General features: G+C 57.3%; 1 protein-coding gene across 1 annotated transcript; it reads left to right on the forward strand.

Moving 5' to 3' along the window:
- Positions 1-1102: 1102 nt before the first annotated feature.
- GUCY2D (guanylate cyclase 2D, retinal) lies at positions 1103-12053 on the forward strand. Its single transcript, XM_068978274.1, has 18 exons — positions 1103-1844; positions 1932-2236; positions 3536-3887; positions 4251-4335; positions 4602-4704; positions 5092-5193; positions 6156-6236; positions 7718-7924; positions 8020-8176; positions 8710-8859; positions 9516-9664; positions 10159-10322; positions 10418-10610; positions 10857-11031; positions 11348-11446; positions 11556-11650; positions 11749-11834; positions 11960-12053. The coding sequence occupies exons 1-18, from the start codon at positions 1103-1105 to the stop codon at positions 12051-12053; spliced, it is 3339 nt and encodes a 1112-aa protein (XP_068834375.1).
- The last annotated feature ends 501 nt before the right edge of the window (positions 12054-12554 follow it).

Here is a 12554-nt window from a genome sequence, read left to right on the forward strand (position 1 = left end):
AGCACCAGCAGCAATTATAGTCATTGTCACAGGTAATTTCCACAACGACCTTCAGAGAGCTTAAGAAACTTTCCCAAGTTCGCAAAGCCAATAAGGAGGAATCTGAGCCCAGGTCAGTCCAAGGTCCAAGTTCTTTCCGTTACTTCCTGGAGTTCTGCCTTCCCAAGGCCAAAAGGATAGTTATCTAGGCATGGAGATGTGAAGGTCAGAGAATCAAGTGTGGGCAGGTGGGAGAAGCTAGCTATCACGCTGGTTTGGGTTTGGTCTCTGGGTGTAGACTTTGCCAGCCAAGGGATGGGCTTGGACTTGGCTGGCAGAACTGGAAACAAGAGTAGAAGGAATAGGACCCTAGGATCACCCACAAGTGTCCATGGACATATCCTGCGGCTCCCCAGGCCGAGCAGGGTAGTGTGCCAGCAGCCTGAGAGGGGCACCTGCAGCTGCTTTTATGTTGGGGGTTGTGGTGGGGGGCTTGGGAGGCAAGGAAGGGAAAGAAGCTGGCTGGCTGTCTGGAAGCTAGGACAGAGCCCACCCCAGGAGGCCCCATCCTCCACCAGCCCCTTCCTGCCTGATTAAGAGACCCTAATCAGCTTGGGGAGATTAAGGGCTCTGGCCTGCTGTTCCCACACCCCCCGCCCTGGGCCCTGGCAAAGGAGACCTGTCAGAAGGATCGCCCCTGTGACCCCTCACCCTGGCCCTGGGCCCGACCCCCGGATTTTCCGGTGAGTGGCAAAGCCCCCTACACGCGGACTCCAGGGCCCTTTTGCCCGAGAGAGACCATGGAAGTGTATAGGAGTGTCCCTACTGACCCCCCAACCCCACCACGGCTCTAAGAGGGGGGAGGGGCAGACAAGGGGGAGCGAAAGCAGGGCAAAGCAGGGGTGGTGGGGTATTGGGGGTACTTCTAGGCTATACCCCTGACCCTATATAGACGTCCACGCAGGGGCGGGAGGCGCGGTATGGAAGCAGAGACAATCCGCAGGTTAATTGCGCTTTGAGAAAGTGGGGGGGGGGGGCGGGGAGGGCGTTGCGGAGAGCCCTAGGAGAGCTCTGGGGGTCGCATCCGCTCATGCTGCTCGGTTCGTGCTCGCGGAAGCCGGCAATGACCGTCTGCACCCTCCACGCCGGTGGGCTTCGGAGCCCCGGACTCTGCGCCCCCACGCGGTGGGCTCCGTCTCCGCCCGGCTTTCCCCGGATCCCGTCCCGGCCCCGGCCTCAACTGAGGCCACTGCTGCTGCTGCTGCTGCTGCTGCTCTTGCCGCGCTCCGTCCTCTCGGCCGTGTTCACTGTAGGGGTGCTGGGCCCCTGGGCCTGCGACCCCATCTTCGCGCGTGCCCGCCCGGACCTGGCCGCCCGCCTGGCCGCCTCCCGCCTGAACCACGCGGCTGCCCTGGAGGGCGGCCCCCGCTTCGAGGTCGCGCTGCTGCCCGAGCCATGCCGGACGCCGGGCTCGCTGGGGGCCGTGTCCTCGGCGCTCACCCGCGTCTCGGGTCTCGTGGGGCCGGTGAACCCCGCAGCTTGCCGGCCGGCGGAATTACTAGCCCAGGAGGCGGGGGTCGCTCTGGTGCCCTGGGGCTGCCCCGGGACGCGGGCAGCGGGCACCACGGCTCCGGTGGTGACGCCCGCGGCCGATGCCCTCTACGCCCTCCTGCGAGCTTTCCGCTGGGCGCACGTGGCCTTGGTCACCGCCCCCCAGGACCTGTGGGTGGAGGCGGGACGCGCACTTTCCACGGCGCTCAGGGCCAGGGGCCTGCCCGTGGCCCTGGTGACCTCCATGGAGCCCTCCGACCTGTCTGGAGCCCGAGAGGCCTTGAGGAGGGTCCAAGATGGGCCCAGAGTCAGAGGTAGGCTCCCCTGCAGGATGCGAGGGCGGGGATCTGTCGTCCAGGGAGCAGAGGACAGAGTCCCTAGCCGGGTCTCTGTGTCCGCAGCAGTGATCATGGTAATGCACTCGGTCTTGCTGGGCGGCGAGGAGCAGCGCTGCCTGCTGGAGGCTGCAGAGGAACTGGGCCTGGCCGACGGTTCCCTGGTCTTCCTGCCCTTCGACACGCTCCACTACGCCTTGTCTCCAGGCCCTGACGCCCTGGCGGTGCTCGCCAACAACTCACAGCTTCGCAAGGCCCACGATGCGGTGCTCACCCTCACCCGTCACTGTCCCCAGGGAGGCAGCGTGCGGGACAGCCTGCGCAGGGCCCAAGAGCATCGGGAGCTGCCCCCGGACCTCAATCTGCAGCAGGTAGAGGGACCAGGGAGGTGGGAAGAGGGGAAGAGAGCAGAGAATAGCCAAAGGGGAGATGGAGGCTGGAAGCGGACTGACAGATGGAATGAGAGGAGCATGCAGTCAATGGGAGGGAGGAGGTATAGGGAGAGAATAACCAGCAACTCTCCCTGTCCTGGGAATGTGGAGGCTCTGACCTTGCTTGGAGCATCTTAGTGTATTGGAATTACTTCGAGAGAGTAGGTAATGAGACCTCTCACGGTCAGCCCCAAGTAGCAAACTCTTAACCAACTCTATAGTGCAACATCTTTTGCAGCCTACTTAAAAGTAAACCCACTTCCAACAGGCTATGACCTACAGCCTCTAACAAAGAGCTGGTGTTCTTAAAAGAGAGCTGGAAAAAGAAAAAGAGAGAGAGAGAGAGCCGGAAGGAGGGGGAATACAGATCCAGCCTCCATGCCCAGTTCAGAGGTGTTTTCCCTGGGTCTTAACTTTTTGAGAGCTTACATCCTGTGAGAAGCAGAAAGGTCCCTGGGTGGAGCCAAGGGCTTTTATGAACATTTAGATTCACAGCTTATTCCCAGCAAGCAGCTAATACTCAGGATTCCCTGAGAACAGTGATGAGATGGGATGGAGGGCAGGTGAAGAAAGAGAGGTGAGGGAAAGGGTGGGGAACATCCTATTCTGTTCTCAGTAAGTAGCACAGCCACTTAGCTGCCCAGGTGAGACCCCTAGAAGTCACTTGATTCCTCTAACCCTTCCTTGGATGTCAGACATCCAGTCCTGTCACCTTTGCTTCCCAAAAGCCATTTGAATCCATCTACTTTCTCCATCCTCGCTGTCAGTCCCCTGGTTCAGGCCACGGCACCTCTGGTCCAAATTCCCAAATGAAATCTCCCAGTGGTCTCTACTTCAACACTTACCTACCCCAGGCCTTTCTCCACCCAACAATCTGCTTTCAATGAATAATAGGTAATGATTTTTAAAATATATGCAGGGTAACCAAAAGGAGAGGAAAGAGAGGAGATGTAGGTGATGGAATCAGAAGTAGCGAATGATAAGAAGACCTTAAGAATCCTGAAAAGAGGGAAGGGCAGTGGCAAAAAGAGATGGGATAGCCAATTAGGGAGTGGAAGAGAGAACCAATGGAGAGAGAGGAAGAGAGCCAATGGGAAGGATATGGAACCTTTAACTAGGAGGTGCGGTCAATTCACAGAGGGCTTGAAGGGCCCAGTAGAAGAATAAGCGGGGACAGTAAGTCCCTGTCTTTCTGTGGGCCTGGACCCCTAAACCTGAGGCCCCCACCCTCTTCCCCAGGTATCCCCTCTCTTCGGCACCATCTATGACTCAGTCTTCTTGTTGGCTGGGGGCCTGGCGCGAGCGCGGGCGGCCGCAGGTGGCGGCTGGGTCTCCGGAGCGGCAGTGGCCCGCCATATCTGGGATGCCCGGGTCCCTGGCTTCTGTGGGGCCCTGGGCGGAGCTGAGGAGCCCTCATTTGTGCTACTGGACACGGATGCCACTGGGGACCGGCTGTTCTCTACATACATTCTGGACCCTACCCAGGGCTTCTTCCACTCTGCTGGAACCCCAGTGCATTTTCCTAAAGGTGGACGGGGGCCTGGGCCTGACCCCTCGTGTTGGTTCGACCCAGACACCATCTGCAACGGAGGTGAGGGCGTTGTCCCCCCACTGGGACAGTGACCATGAACCCTCCAGGAAATGGTGAGAGTGAACTCTCATCCCGTAACTCCTGCTGGAGGACCTTCTAGGTCCTCCTCAGAGACCCCTGGCTTGTGCAGGACCCCTCTATTGGGGACCCTCTGGAGCCCTTTTGGAAGCTTTTTAACATTCCCAAGAATCACCTTCCCACCTTTTGCAAGACCCATGACTTTTCCCTCAGTCCTGTTCTGAGCACCCATCCCCCTTTCCGGGAGCCTGTAGGGTTTGACAGCACCGCATACCTCCCTAGAGAGGGTGCTCCCCTCTGCCCCCGCCACGGTCCCCAGCCTCTCTCCTCTCACTGCCCCTCCAGGAGTGGAACCCAGCGTCGTCTTTATTGGCTTCCTCCTGGTGGTTGGGATGGGGCTGGCTGGGGCCTTCCTGGCCCATTATTGTAGGTGAGTAGGGGAGTGACTAAGTAGGAGATGTGCTTGGCTCTCCATCTGCTGGAAATGGGCAACTGTGCAGCAGACTGGGTCCACTCAAGAGTGGATGAAGGGAGAAGGGGAGAAGGAAGGAGGCCTGGAGGGCTGGTGGAGTCCCAGAGGACGCGTGATCTGGGGGTGACTGCCCTCCCCTGAGACAGCATTACCCTCCCCCCACCATTGGCCTCCTCTCATGGATCTTGTTCCCCTTGGTGAAGATGACTTGCTTTCTCTACCAGGCACCGGATGCTTCACATTCAAATGGTCTCTGGCCCCAACAAGATCATCCTGACTCTGGACGACATCACCTTCCTCCACCCGCATGGGGGCAACTCTCGAAAGGTGGGGGAAGTGGGGAGCCAGGAGCCAGCTGTCCTCTCCTGCCTGGGCCAGCCCTCACCCCAGCCCCCCTCCCCCAGAAGGCCTGCTTTCTGCCCTTGCTGTCCCAGGTCTGAGTGCTGGGATAAGCCCCCTCACGTGTGCAATGAGGGTATCAGCCCCTGTCCTGACCACTTTCTTGAGACAGCATGAAGCTCCAACAAGAAAATGAATATGTTTGTTTTGTAAACCATGAAGCATTCTGTACATGGGAAGTAATGTCATTATCACCTTCTCTAATTAAGGTTTCTTCCCTTCCCTTCTATAATCCCCAGAACACAGCCTGACCTCAACCCAGGACTCTGACCCCACAGTGTATTTTGACTCTGTTCTTTGATTTCTTTCCTCCAGGTGGCCCAGGGGAGTCGAACCAGTCTGGCTGCCCGCAGCACATCAGATGTTCGCAGCATCCACAGCCAGCTCCCGGATTACACCAACATTGGCCTCTATGAGGTGAGCATGAATTCCCAGGCAGGCCGAGCTCTAGTCCTGGAGACAAGCAGAGGAAATGGGGATAGGAGCCCAGGATGGGAACCCCAAGAGGGTTCGGGGATTCCTCCTCAAAGTGAGGCATCTGGGAAGCCTTCCTGCTGGGGGATTTCCCCTTAGCCATCATCCAAGTGACAGCTTTTCAAAGGCCTATCACAGTGGCCTAAAGACTGGATGCCTGGGACTTCCCTGGCAGTGGAGTGGTTAAGAATTTACCTACCAAAAAAAAAAAAAAAGAATTTACCTACCAATGCTAAGAGCTCACATGCCTGGAGGCCAAAACACAAACAACAACAAAACCTCCAAAAACGAACCCCCCCCCAAAAAAAGAAGCAACATTGTAACAAATTCAATCAAGACTTTTTTAAAAAAAACAGGCTGTCTCTGACTCAAGCCAGACCGACATCTTGACCCCACCCAGCATTTCTATCCCAATCAGTCTCTGGAACAGCAAGACTTAGCGTGGAAAAAAGAAAGTCACAAGAGGGCATTAGGACATTAACTATGAAGCCTGCAAATCTGAATGTGGTGGGATGGGTGGGAGATAATGAGATCAGATTCAGGGAGAGCCAAGAGAGCTCGGCTAATCAAGAGGGAGGGAGATTTAGAGCAAACATCAAGCTCCTTGTTCCTGCTGCCCCTTTAGTTGTCGTACTCGGGCTTCTCATTGCCGTGGCTTCTCTTGTTGTGGAGCATGGACTCTAGGACACATGGGCTTCAGAAGTTGCAGCTCCCAGACTCTAGAGCCCAGGCTCAGTAGTTGTGGCACACGGGCTTAGCTGATCCATGGCATGTGGGATTTTCCAAGATCAGGGATCAAACCCGAGCCTCCTGCATTGGCAGGCAGATTCTTTAGCACTGAGCCACCAGGAAAGCCCCCATAGGGTTTTAAGAAACCAAATTCATTACTCCTATCTCTGCTCCAGGGAGACTGGGTTTGGCTGAAGAAATTCCCAGGAGATCGGCACATAGCTATCCGTCCAGCAACCAAGATGGCCTTCTCCAAGGTGGGAGTGGGTCTATGATGGGGTGTGGGGTGGCCGTCATTTCTTCCCTCCTTGCCTTCTCTTTGGAGCTGAGTCCAAGTAGACCCCACTGTGGGGGAGACCAAGAGCTCTCAATGAAGTGTCCCCTCTTCTCTAAAGCAGGTTTCCCATCATGCTCTTACAACACTAGTTCTTTCTTTGAGATGTTTTTTATCATAATTTGTCATCGTCTGTTCACCTGTGTGTGCTTGCTTATTTCTTATCTTCCTCCCTCCCTGAACTGTAAGCTGAGTGAGAACTTTTTCTCTGTCTCCTCAATTGTATTTCCAGCACCCAGCACAGTGTCTGGAATATTAGAGACACCCAGCGAATGTTTGTTGAGTGAATGACAGAAAATAAATGGGCTTCCAGTTCTGTCAGACTGCTTGTGCAGCATGGCCCAGTTGATGCATATTGAGGGAAGTGGAAAACTGGCAAGGAGGCTATAAACTGGCTTATTCCGGTACTTCCAACCTTAATGCCCCCCTTACTCCCAACACTGTACAGCCCTGGCCTGGCCTCCTTCACAGAGGCCTCCCAGAAGCTCTGGGTCACAGCTGCAGAATGACTTAAGTGGACTACCAGTAGTCAACAGACTAGGTCACCATTTAATAACGGGCATTTAAGACGAAAAGAAGCCCCTTGTGGGACCAAAGAAAAGCTAGCAAGGGCACCAGTCACCCACTAGCCCCTGTTTTCCAGCCAGATGGTGAGGGCCTCTGTCCTCCTGGGTGGGTGTGACCTTGTTGATGGCTCCTCTTGGACACAGCTGGACTGCTTAGTCCTTCCCTAACTTGGGGAACAACATGATGGGGGAGGTCTCAGAAATATCTGGTGCAATGATGTAACCAAGCAGAGTGGCCCTGTGCTGAGTCCCCAGCACAAGCCATTTTGGTGACTTTTGAAAATAGTGCAATGTCTGCCTGATTCTCCCCCAAAGGGCTGTTGTATCAGAAGGCAGGGTGGTACCAGGACCTTCTCTTTCATCAGGTGTTTTCCTTTAAGACCCATCAAGTTCAAAGTCTTATGGTTAATAAATCAGAATCTGCCTGGGTCCTGATTACCAGGGCAAGGTTGTCTTTTCACTCATAACTTTTAAGTTAAATGATGTTCAGGGACTTCCCTGGTGGTCTAGTGGTTAAGACTCCGCGCTTCTACTGCAGGGGGCGCTGGTAAGGGCCGGGAGAACTAAGATCCCTGCAGGCCTCGCGGTGGGGCCAAAAGTACAAAATCAAAATCATGTTCAGTGTCTGAACGGTGGCCTTTGACTATGTTGTCTTTTCCAGAGAGAGAAGTTACTGTAAAAGGAAGCCCCTTACATGCCCTATAGATCTTTCCACTCACTATTCTTATCCCATCTTCCGATCAAAGCCAGACCTGAATAACAGCCTCCGCTCCATCCACCTGGCCCCCAGGACAGAAAATGCCTGTTAACTGTCCCCCCAACCCCCACCACCCTACAGATCCGGGAACTCCGGCATGAAAACGTGGCCCTCTACCTGGGGCTCTTCCTGGCGGGAGAAGCTGGCGGCCCCGCGGCCCCCGGGGAAGGCGTGCTGGCTGTGGTCTCGGAGCACTGTGCCCGCGGCTCCCTCCAAGACCTCCTCGCCCAGAGAGACATAAAGCTGGACTGGATGTTCAAGTCCTCCCTCCTTCTGGACCTCATCAAGGTGTGCGTGTGGGAGTGAGTGGGTGGGATCCAGCGGGGAGAAGTCAGCAGGGGACCCGAGTGGGCTGAGTCTGCCCTTTATGACACCCTTTCCAGGGAATAAGGTATCTGCACCATCGAGGGGTGGCCCATGGGCGGCTGAAGTCACGCAACTGCGTGGTGGACGGGAGGTTCGTGCTTAAAGTCACCGACCACGGTCATGGGCGACTGCTGGAGGCGCAGAGGGTGTTACCGGAGCCACCGAGCGCGGAGGGTAGGCGTCCGCGGCTGCCTCCTGCGCGGACGAGCATCCCCCGCGTCCCCATCATTTCAAGCGCCTCTTCTTTTCTCTTTCCCTCGAACTCTCTCCATCTCACAACCACTGGACGCGACTCCTGAGACCGAAAAGGTCTTGTGACCTCTGAGACGAAGAGAGGGAACTCTGTGGCTGGGGAGGCGGGGCTTGTTGGGGGCGGGACTTGTTAAGGGGGTGGTACTTGTGCCTGAGGGCGGAGCTCCTGCCTCTGCTGGGGGTCCTGCTTCAAATGGGGCTTTACCTAATGGTGGGGCTTGTTTCCAAGGGACCAAATCTTCTCTAGGCACCGCTTTGTCTAAAGGGCAGGACAGTTTGGGAAACCTGTTTTGGGTTTCTGGTAGTTTCTCTTGGGGATAACTGCGAGCAGTAAGGTCAGACCCAGGCTGAGAGGCTGAGAGAGGGCAAGTCTGGGCTTTATGGTGAGGGTGGGGGGCCTGTCCCCAGGGCCTCCGCGGCTCTCCGCGTGCCCACACCCCCTTCCCCGACCTCAGACCAGCTATGGACAGCCCCGGAGCTGCTTCGAGACCCGGTCCTGGAGCGCCGGGGAACGCTGGCCGGCGACGTCTTCAGTCTGGGCATCATCATGCAGGAGGTCGTGTGCCGCAGCGCCCCCTACGCCATGCTGGAGCTCACTCCCGAGGGTACGGCCGCCCCTCGCCTGGTGCTGGGACTAGAGACCCAGCCTCGCTGGGTACCGACACTTACGTGCACCTGAAGGATCAGGGCAGTGGAGAGCCAAGCATCACGAGGGGAGGGGTGACCTTTCAGCGCTCCATGGTTTCCTCTGTTCTGACCCTGGAACCCTCCTGCTCCCCCAAGGCTAGTAGCACATTCCTGTCTGGTTCTTAGGGGCCCCAGGGAGACAGCAGGAGAGCGGAAGAGGGCAAAGAGAGCAGTTGGATCTAGTTCAAGTCCATATCATCATCTATGGTGGTGCTGGTGGTTTAGTTACTAAGTCGTGTCTGATTCTTTGGGACCCCACGGACTGGAGCCCACCAGACAGCAAACAGAGAACTACTTGATCAACCTAACCTCTGCTTTTCTTATGTGCTATAAATAAGGCAGCCTCTTTGCCTGACACCTCTTACAGCCCCCTGCCCCCTCCCCACGGTTCAGGGTCCTCTTGTTGCTCCCAGAGTCACCTCCCACGCTACATTTCCTCATCTACTGAAGCTCTGATTTAAAGGAACCCCCGACCATTTCCAATCCCCTCATTCCAAGCTTCAACAATCAGACCAGAGTCAGAGGTGGCTTCTCTTCTGGTCCATCTCCTCTCCTGGTCCCTTCATGCTTCCAGAAGTGGTGAAGAGGGTACAGAGCCCCCCTCCACTGTGTCGGCCCTCCGTGTCCATAGACCAGGCGCCCATGGAGTGCATCCAGCTGATGAAACGGTGCTGGGCAGAGCAGCCAGAACTTCGGCCCTCCATGGACCGCACCTTTGAACTGGTCAGGGGCTGGGGTGGGCACTTACCAGAAACCTGGGGTAGGGCAGGGGGGCTGCTGCTGAAAGGCAGGCTGGCAGGATCTTTGACCTTCCAGGCTACTTCCTAAGGCATTGCCTGAGGACTAAGGGTTTGGTGGGGACAAGAATGGGGGCTGTGGAGACCTTTGGAGTGGGAGGTAAGGCTCTGGATGGGAGAAAATTTTAATTCAATTAAAATAACATTTATTGAGTATGTATTTGGCCTGGTGTGGGGAAGAGACCCTTGGCTTGGGAGTCCAAAGACTGGGCTGGTTTCAGCGCCTTGTCAGTTACTAACAGAACAGCTGACCTCCAAATAATGTGTGAAAACACAGTGCCCAGCACGGGGTGAGGTGTGGGCTTGATGAGGATGAGATGAAAGGGAGTGTAGACAGAGGATCAGGCATAATATGGCTGCATGAGAAGGGCATGGCAGCCCAGGTCCCCAGCAGCCCCACCAGCTTCTTCCTCCTACTAGTTCAAGAGCATCAACAAGGGCCGGAAGATGAACATCATTGACTCGATGCTGCGGATGCTGGAACAGTACTCCAGTAACCTGGAGGACCTGATCCGGGAGCGCACAGAGGAGCTGGAGCTGGAAAAGCAGAAGACGGACCGGCTGCTCACACAGATGCTGCCTCCGTGGGTGTCGATGGGGAGAGATGAGCGGGAAGGACAGCTGGAGTCCAGCCAGCCTGGGGTGGCCTCCAGGCAACCTCACCACCTGCCATCCCCAGGTCTGTGGCGGAGGCACTGAAGATGGGGACACCTGTGGAGCCCGAGTATTTCGAAGAGGTGACACTGTACTTCAGTGACATTGTGGGTTTCACCACCATCTCAGCCATGAGTGAGCCCATCGAAGTCGTAGACCTGCTCAATGACCTCTACACGCTCTTCGATGCCATCATTGGTTCCCATGATGTCTATAAGGTGGGGTGTGGAGGGGACAAGCCCTCCTTCAGTTTCCCCAGTCCCCAACCCTTCCTGCTCAGGTCCCAGACCCACTATCCAAGTCCACTAGCACAGTCCTCTTTCCCAGCCCTCCTGTTCCTTTTCTCTGCTGCTAGTCCCCCATCTGGAAGGCCCCCAGGATCTCGCCACTCACCCCAGTTTAGGCCTCCTGACCAGGGACAGTGGCATTGGCAGGGGACGCTCAGTAGTGAATTCTGGCCTCAGGTGGAGACAATTGGGGACGCCTACATGGTGGCCTCCGGGCTGCCCCAGAGGAACGGGCACCGGCACGCGGCAGAGATCGCCAACATGGCTCTGGACATCCTCAGCGCCGTGGGCACCTTCCGCATGCGTCACATGCCGGAAGTGCCTGTGCGCATCCGCATTGGCCTGCACTCGGGTAACTGTCCCCGCACCCGGGCGCCCCTGCCCCCAGGCACTCCAGCCCCTCTCCCTAGTGCGGGCAGGGCTCCGCTTTACGTGATAAGAGGCAAACTCGTGGAGGGGGCCGGGGAGGGGGTGCGGGGGGGTGCGGGTGGGGGGGACTTGTTTTGAAGGCACCTTTGCACATCAGGGGCTCCATGGTAATTGGGAGGGCATGCTTGAGAGGGTGTCTTTGGGGAGCCAGTGGAGATTCTGGGAGTGCTAAAGACCACTGAGCCCTACTAGGTGCCGCCCAGGGCCCGCCGGCCTGCCAACCCTGCGCCTCTCCGCAGGCCCGTGCGTGGCGGGCGTGGTGGGCCTCACCATGCCCCGGTACTGCCTGTTTGGGGACACGGTCAACACCGCCTCGCGCATGGAGTCCACCGGGCTGCGTGAGTGTGACGTGGGGCGGCGGGCGGGGGGGGGTGGCGGAAGGGGCGAGGTGGGGCGGGGACGCGGGAGGGGTGTCCCCCGAAGTCACGGTGTCCTCCGCTCTCCCAGCTTACCGCATCCACGTGAACAGGAGCACCGTGCAGATCCTCTCCGCCCTAAATGAGGGCTTCCTGACTGAGGTGCGGGGCCGCACGGAGCTGAAGGTGAGGCCGGGCTGGAAGATACCTTCCACTTTGACCTGGAGCGCCACCGGCCCTCACCCCAGGCCGCCTGAGCCCTCCCGTCCCGCGTGTCTCCCCAGGGCAAGGGCGCAGAGGAAACGTACTGGCTGGTGGGCAGACGCGGCTTCAACAAACCCATCCCCAAACCACCGGACCTGCAACCCGGGTGAGGATCCGGCATCCGTGGGTGAAGACCGAGTTACTCCCTCGGTCCCCTCTCCCCACTCCTGCCCAGCACGGCAGGGTGGCGTGGGTTTTGCCCTCCCACCGCCTATTCTCCCTTCCCCACAGGGCAAGCAACCACGGCATCAGCCTGCACGAGATACCCCCTGATCGGCGCCAGAAGCTGGAGAAGGCGAGGCCAGGGCAGTTTTCTGGGAAGTGAGGCTGGGTCTGGGACAAGGTACTGTGCCCCCTTCCCCCAGCTCCTAGGCCCCTCAGACCCCGGGGACCACACATGCTTCCCAGAGGACAGACAACCCTTCCCCTGCCTGAAGACCTAGCCCTGCCTGCCTGCAGAACTTCCCACTCAAGCCAGGAGTCCTTCTCTGACTTGATGGGCCCAGGCTGCTTCCTAAACCCAGACATTTCCCCTGGGAGGGAAGCACCAGCCACAGCGATTCTGGTTTTGGAGCTCTGGAGTGGTCCAGGAATCCAGACTTGGGAATACCTTTAAACATGACCTTCTGGAACTTTCACTCTGACCCCCTCTCCCCTTACTGCATTAACAAGCCCTTCCTCTGGGCCTCTGGAACTCAGTGATCCTAGGAGTCACTAGAGGACTAGTTGACTGTTGCCTCCAGAGCTCCGTTCTAGCAGACACCCAGCCCTCTGCCCTCCAGGAAACTGATCCATGATTTTCCCCTACAGAGGAGAATCCTCACGA

Source organism: Capricornis sumatraensis, chromosome 8 (genome assembly GCF_032405125.1).
Source record: "Capricornis sumatraensis isolate serow.1 chromosome 8, serow.2, whole genome shotgun sequence".
NCBI lineage: Eukaryota > Metazoa > Chordata > Mammalia > Artiodactyla > Bovidae > Capricornis > Capricornis sumatraensis.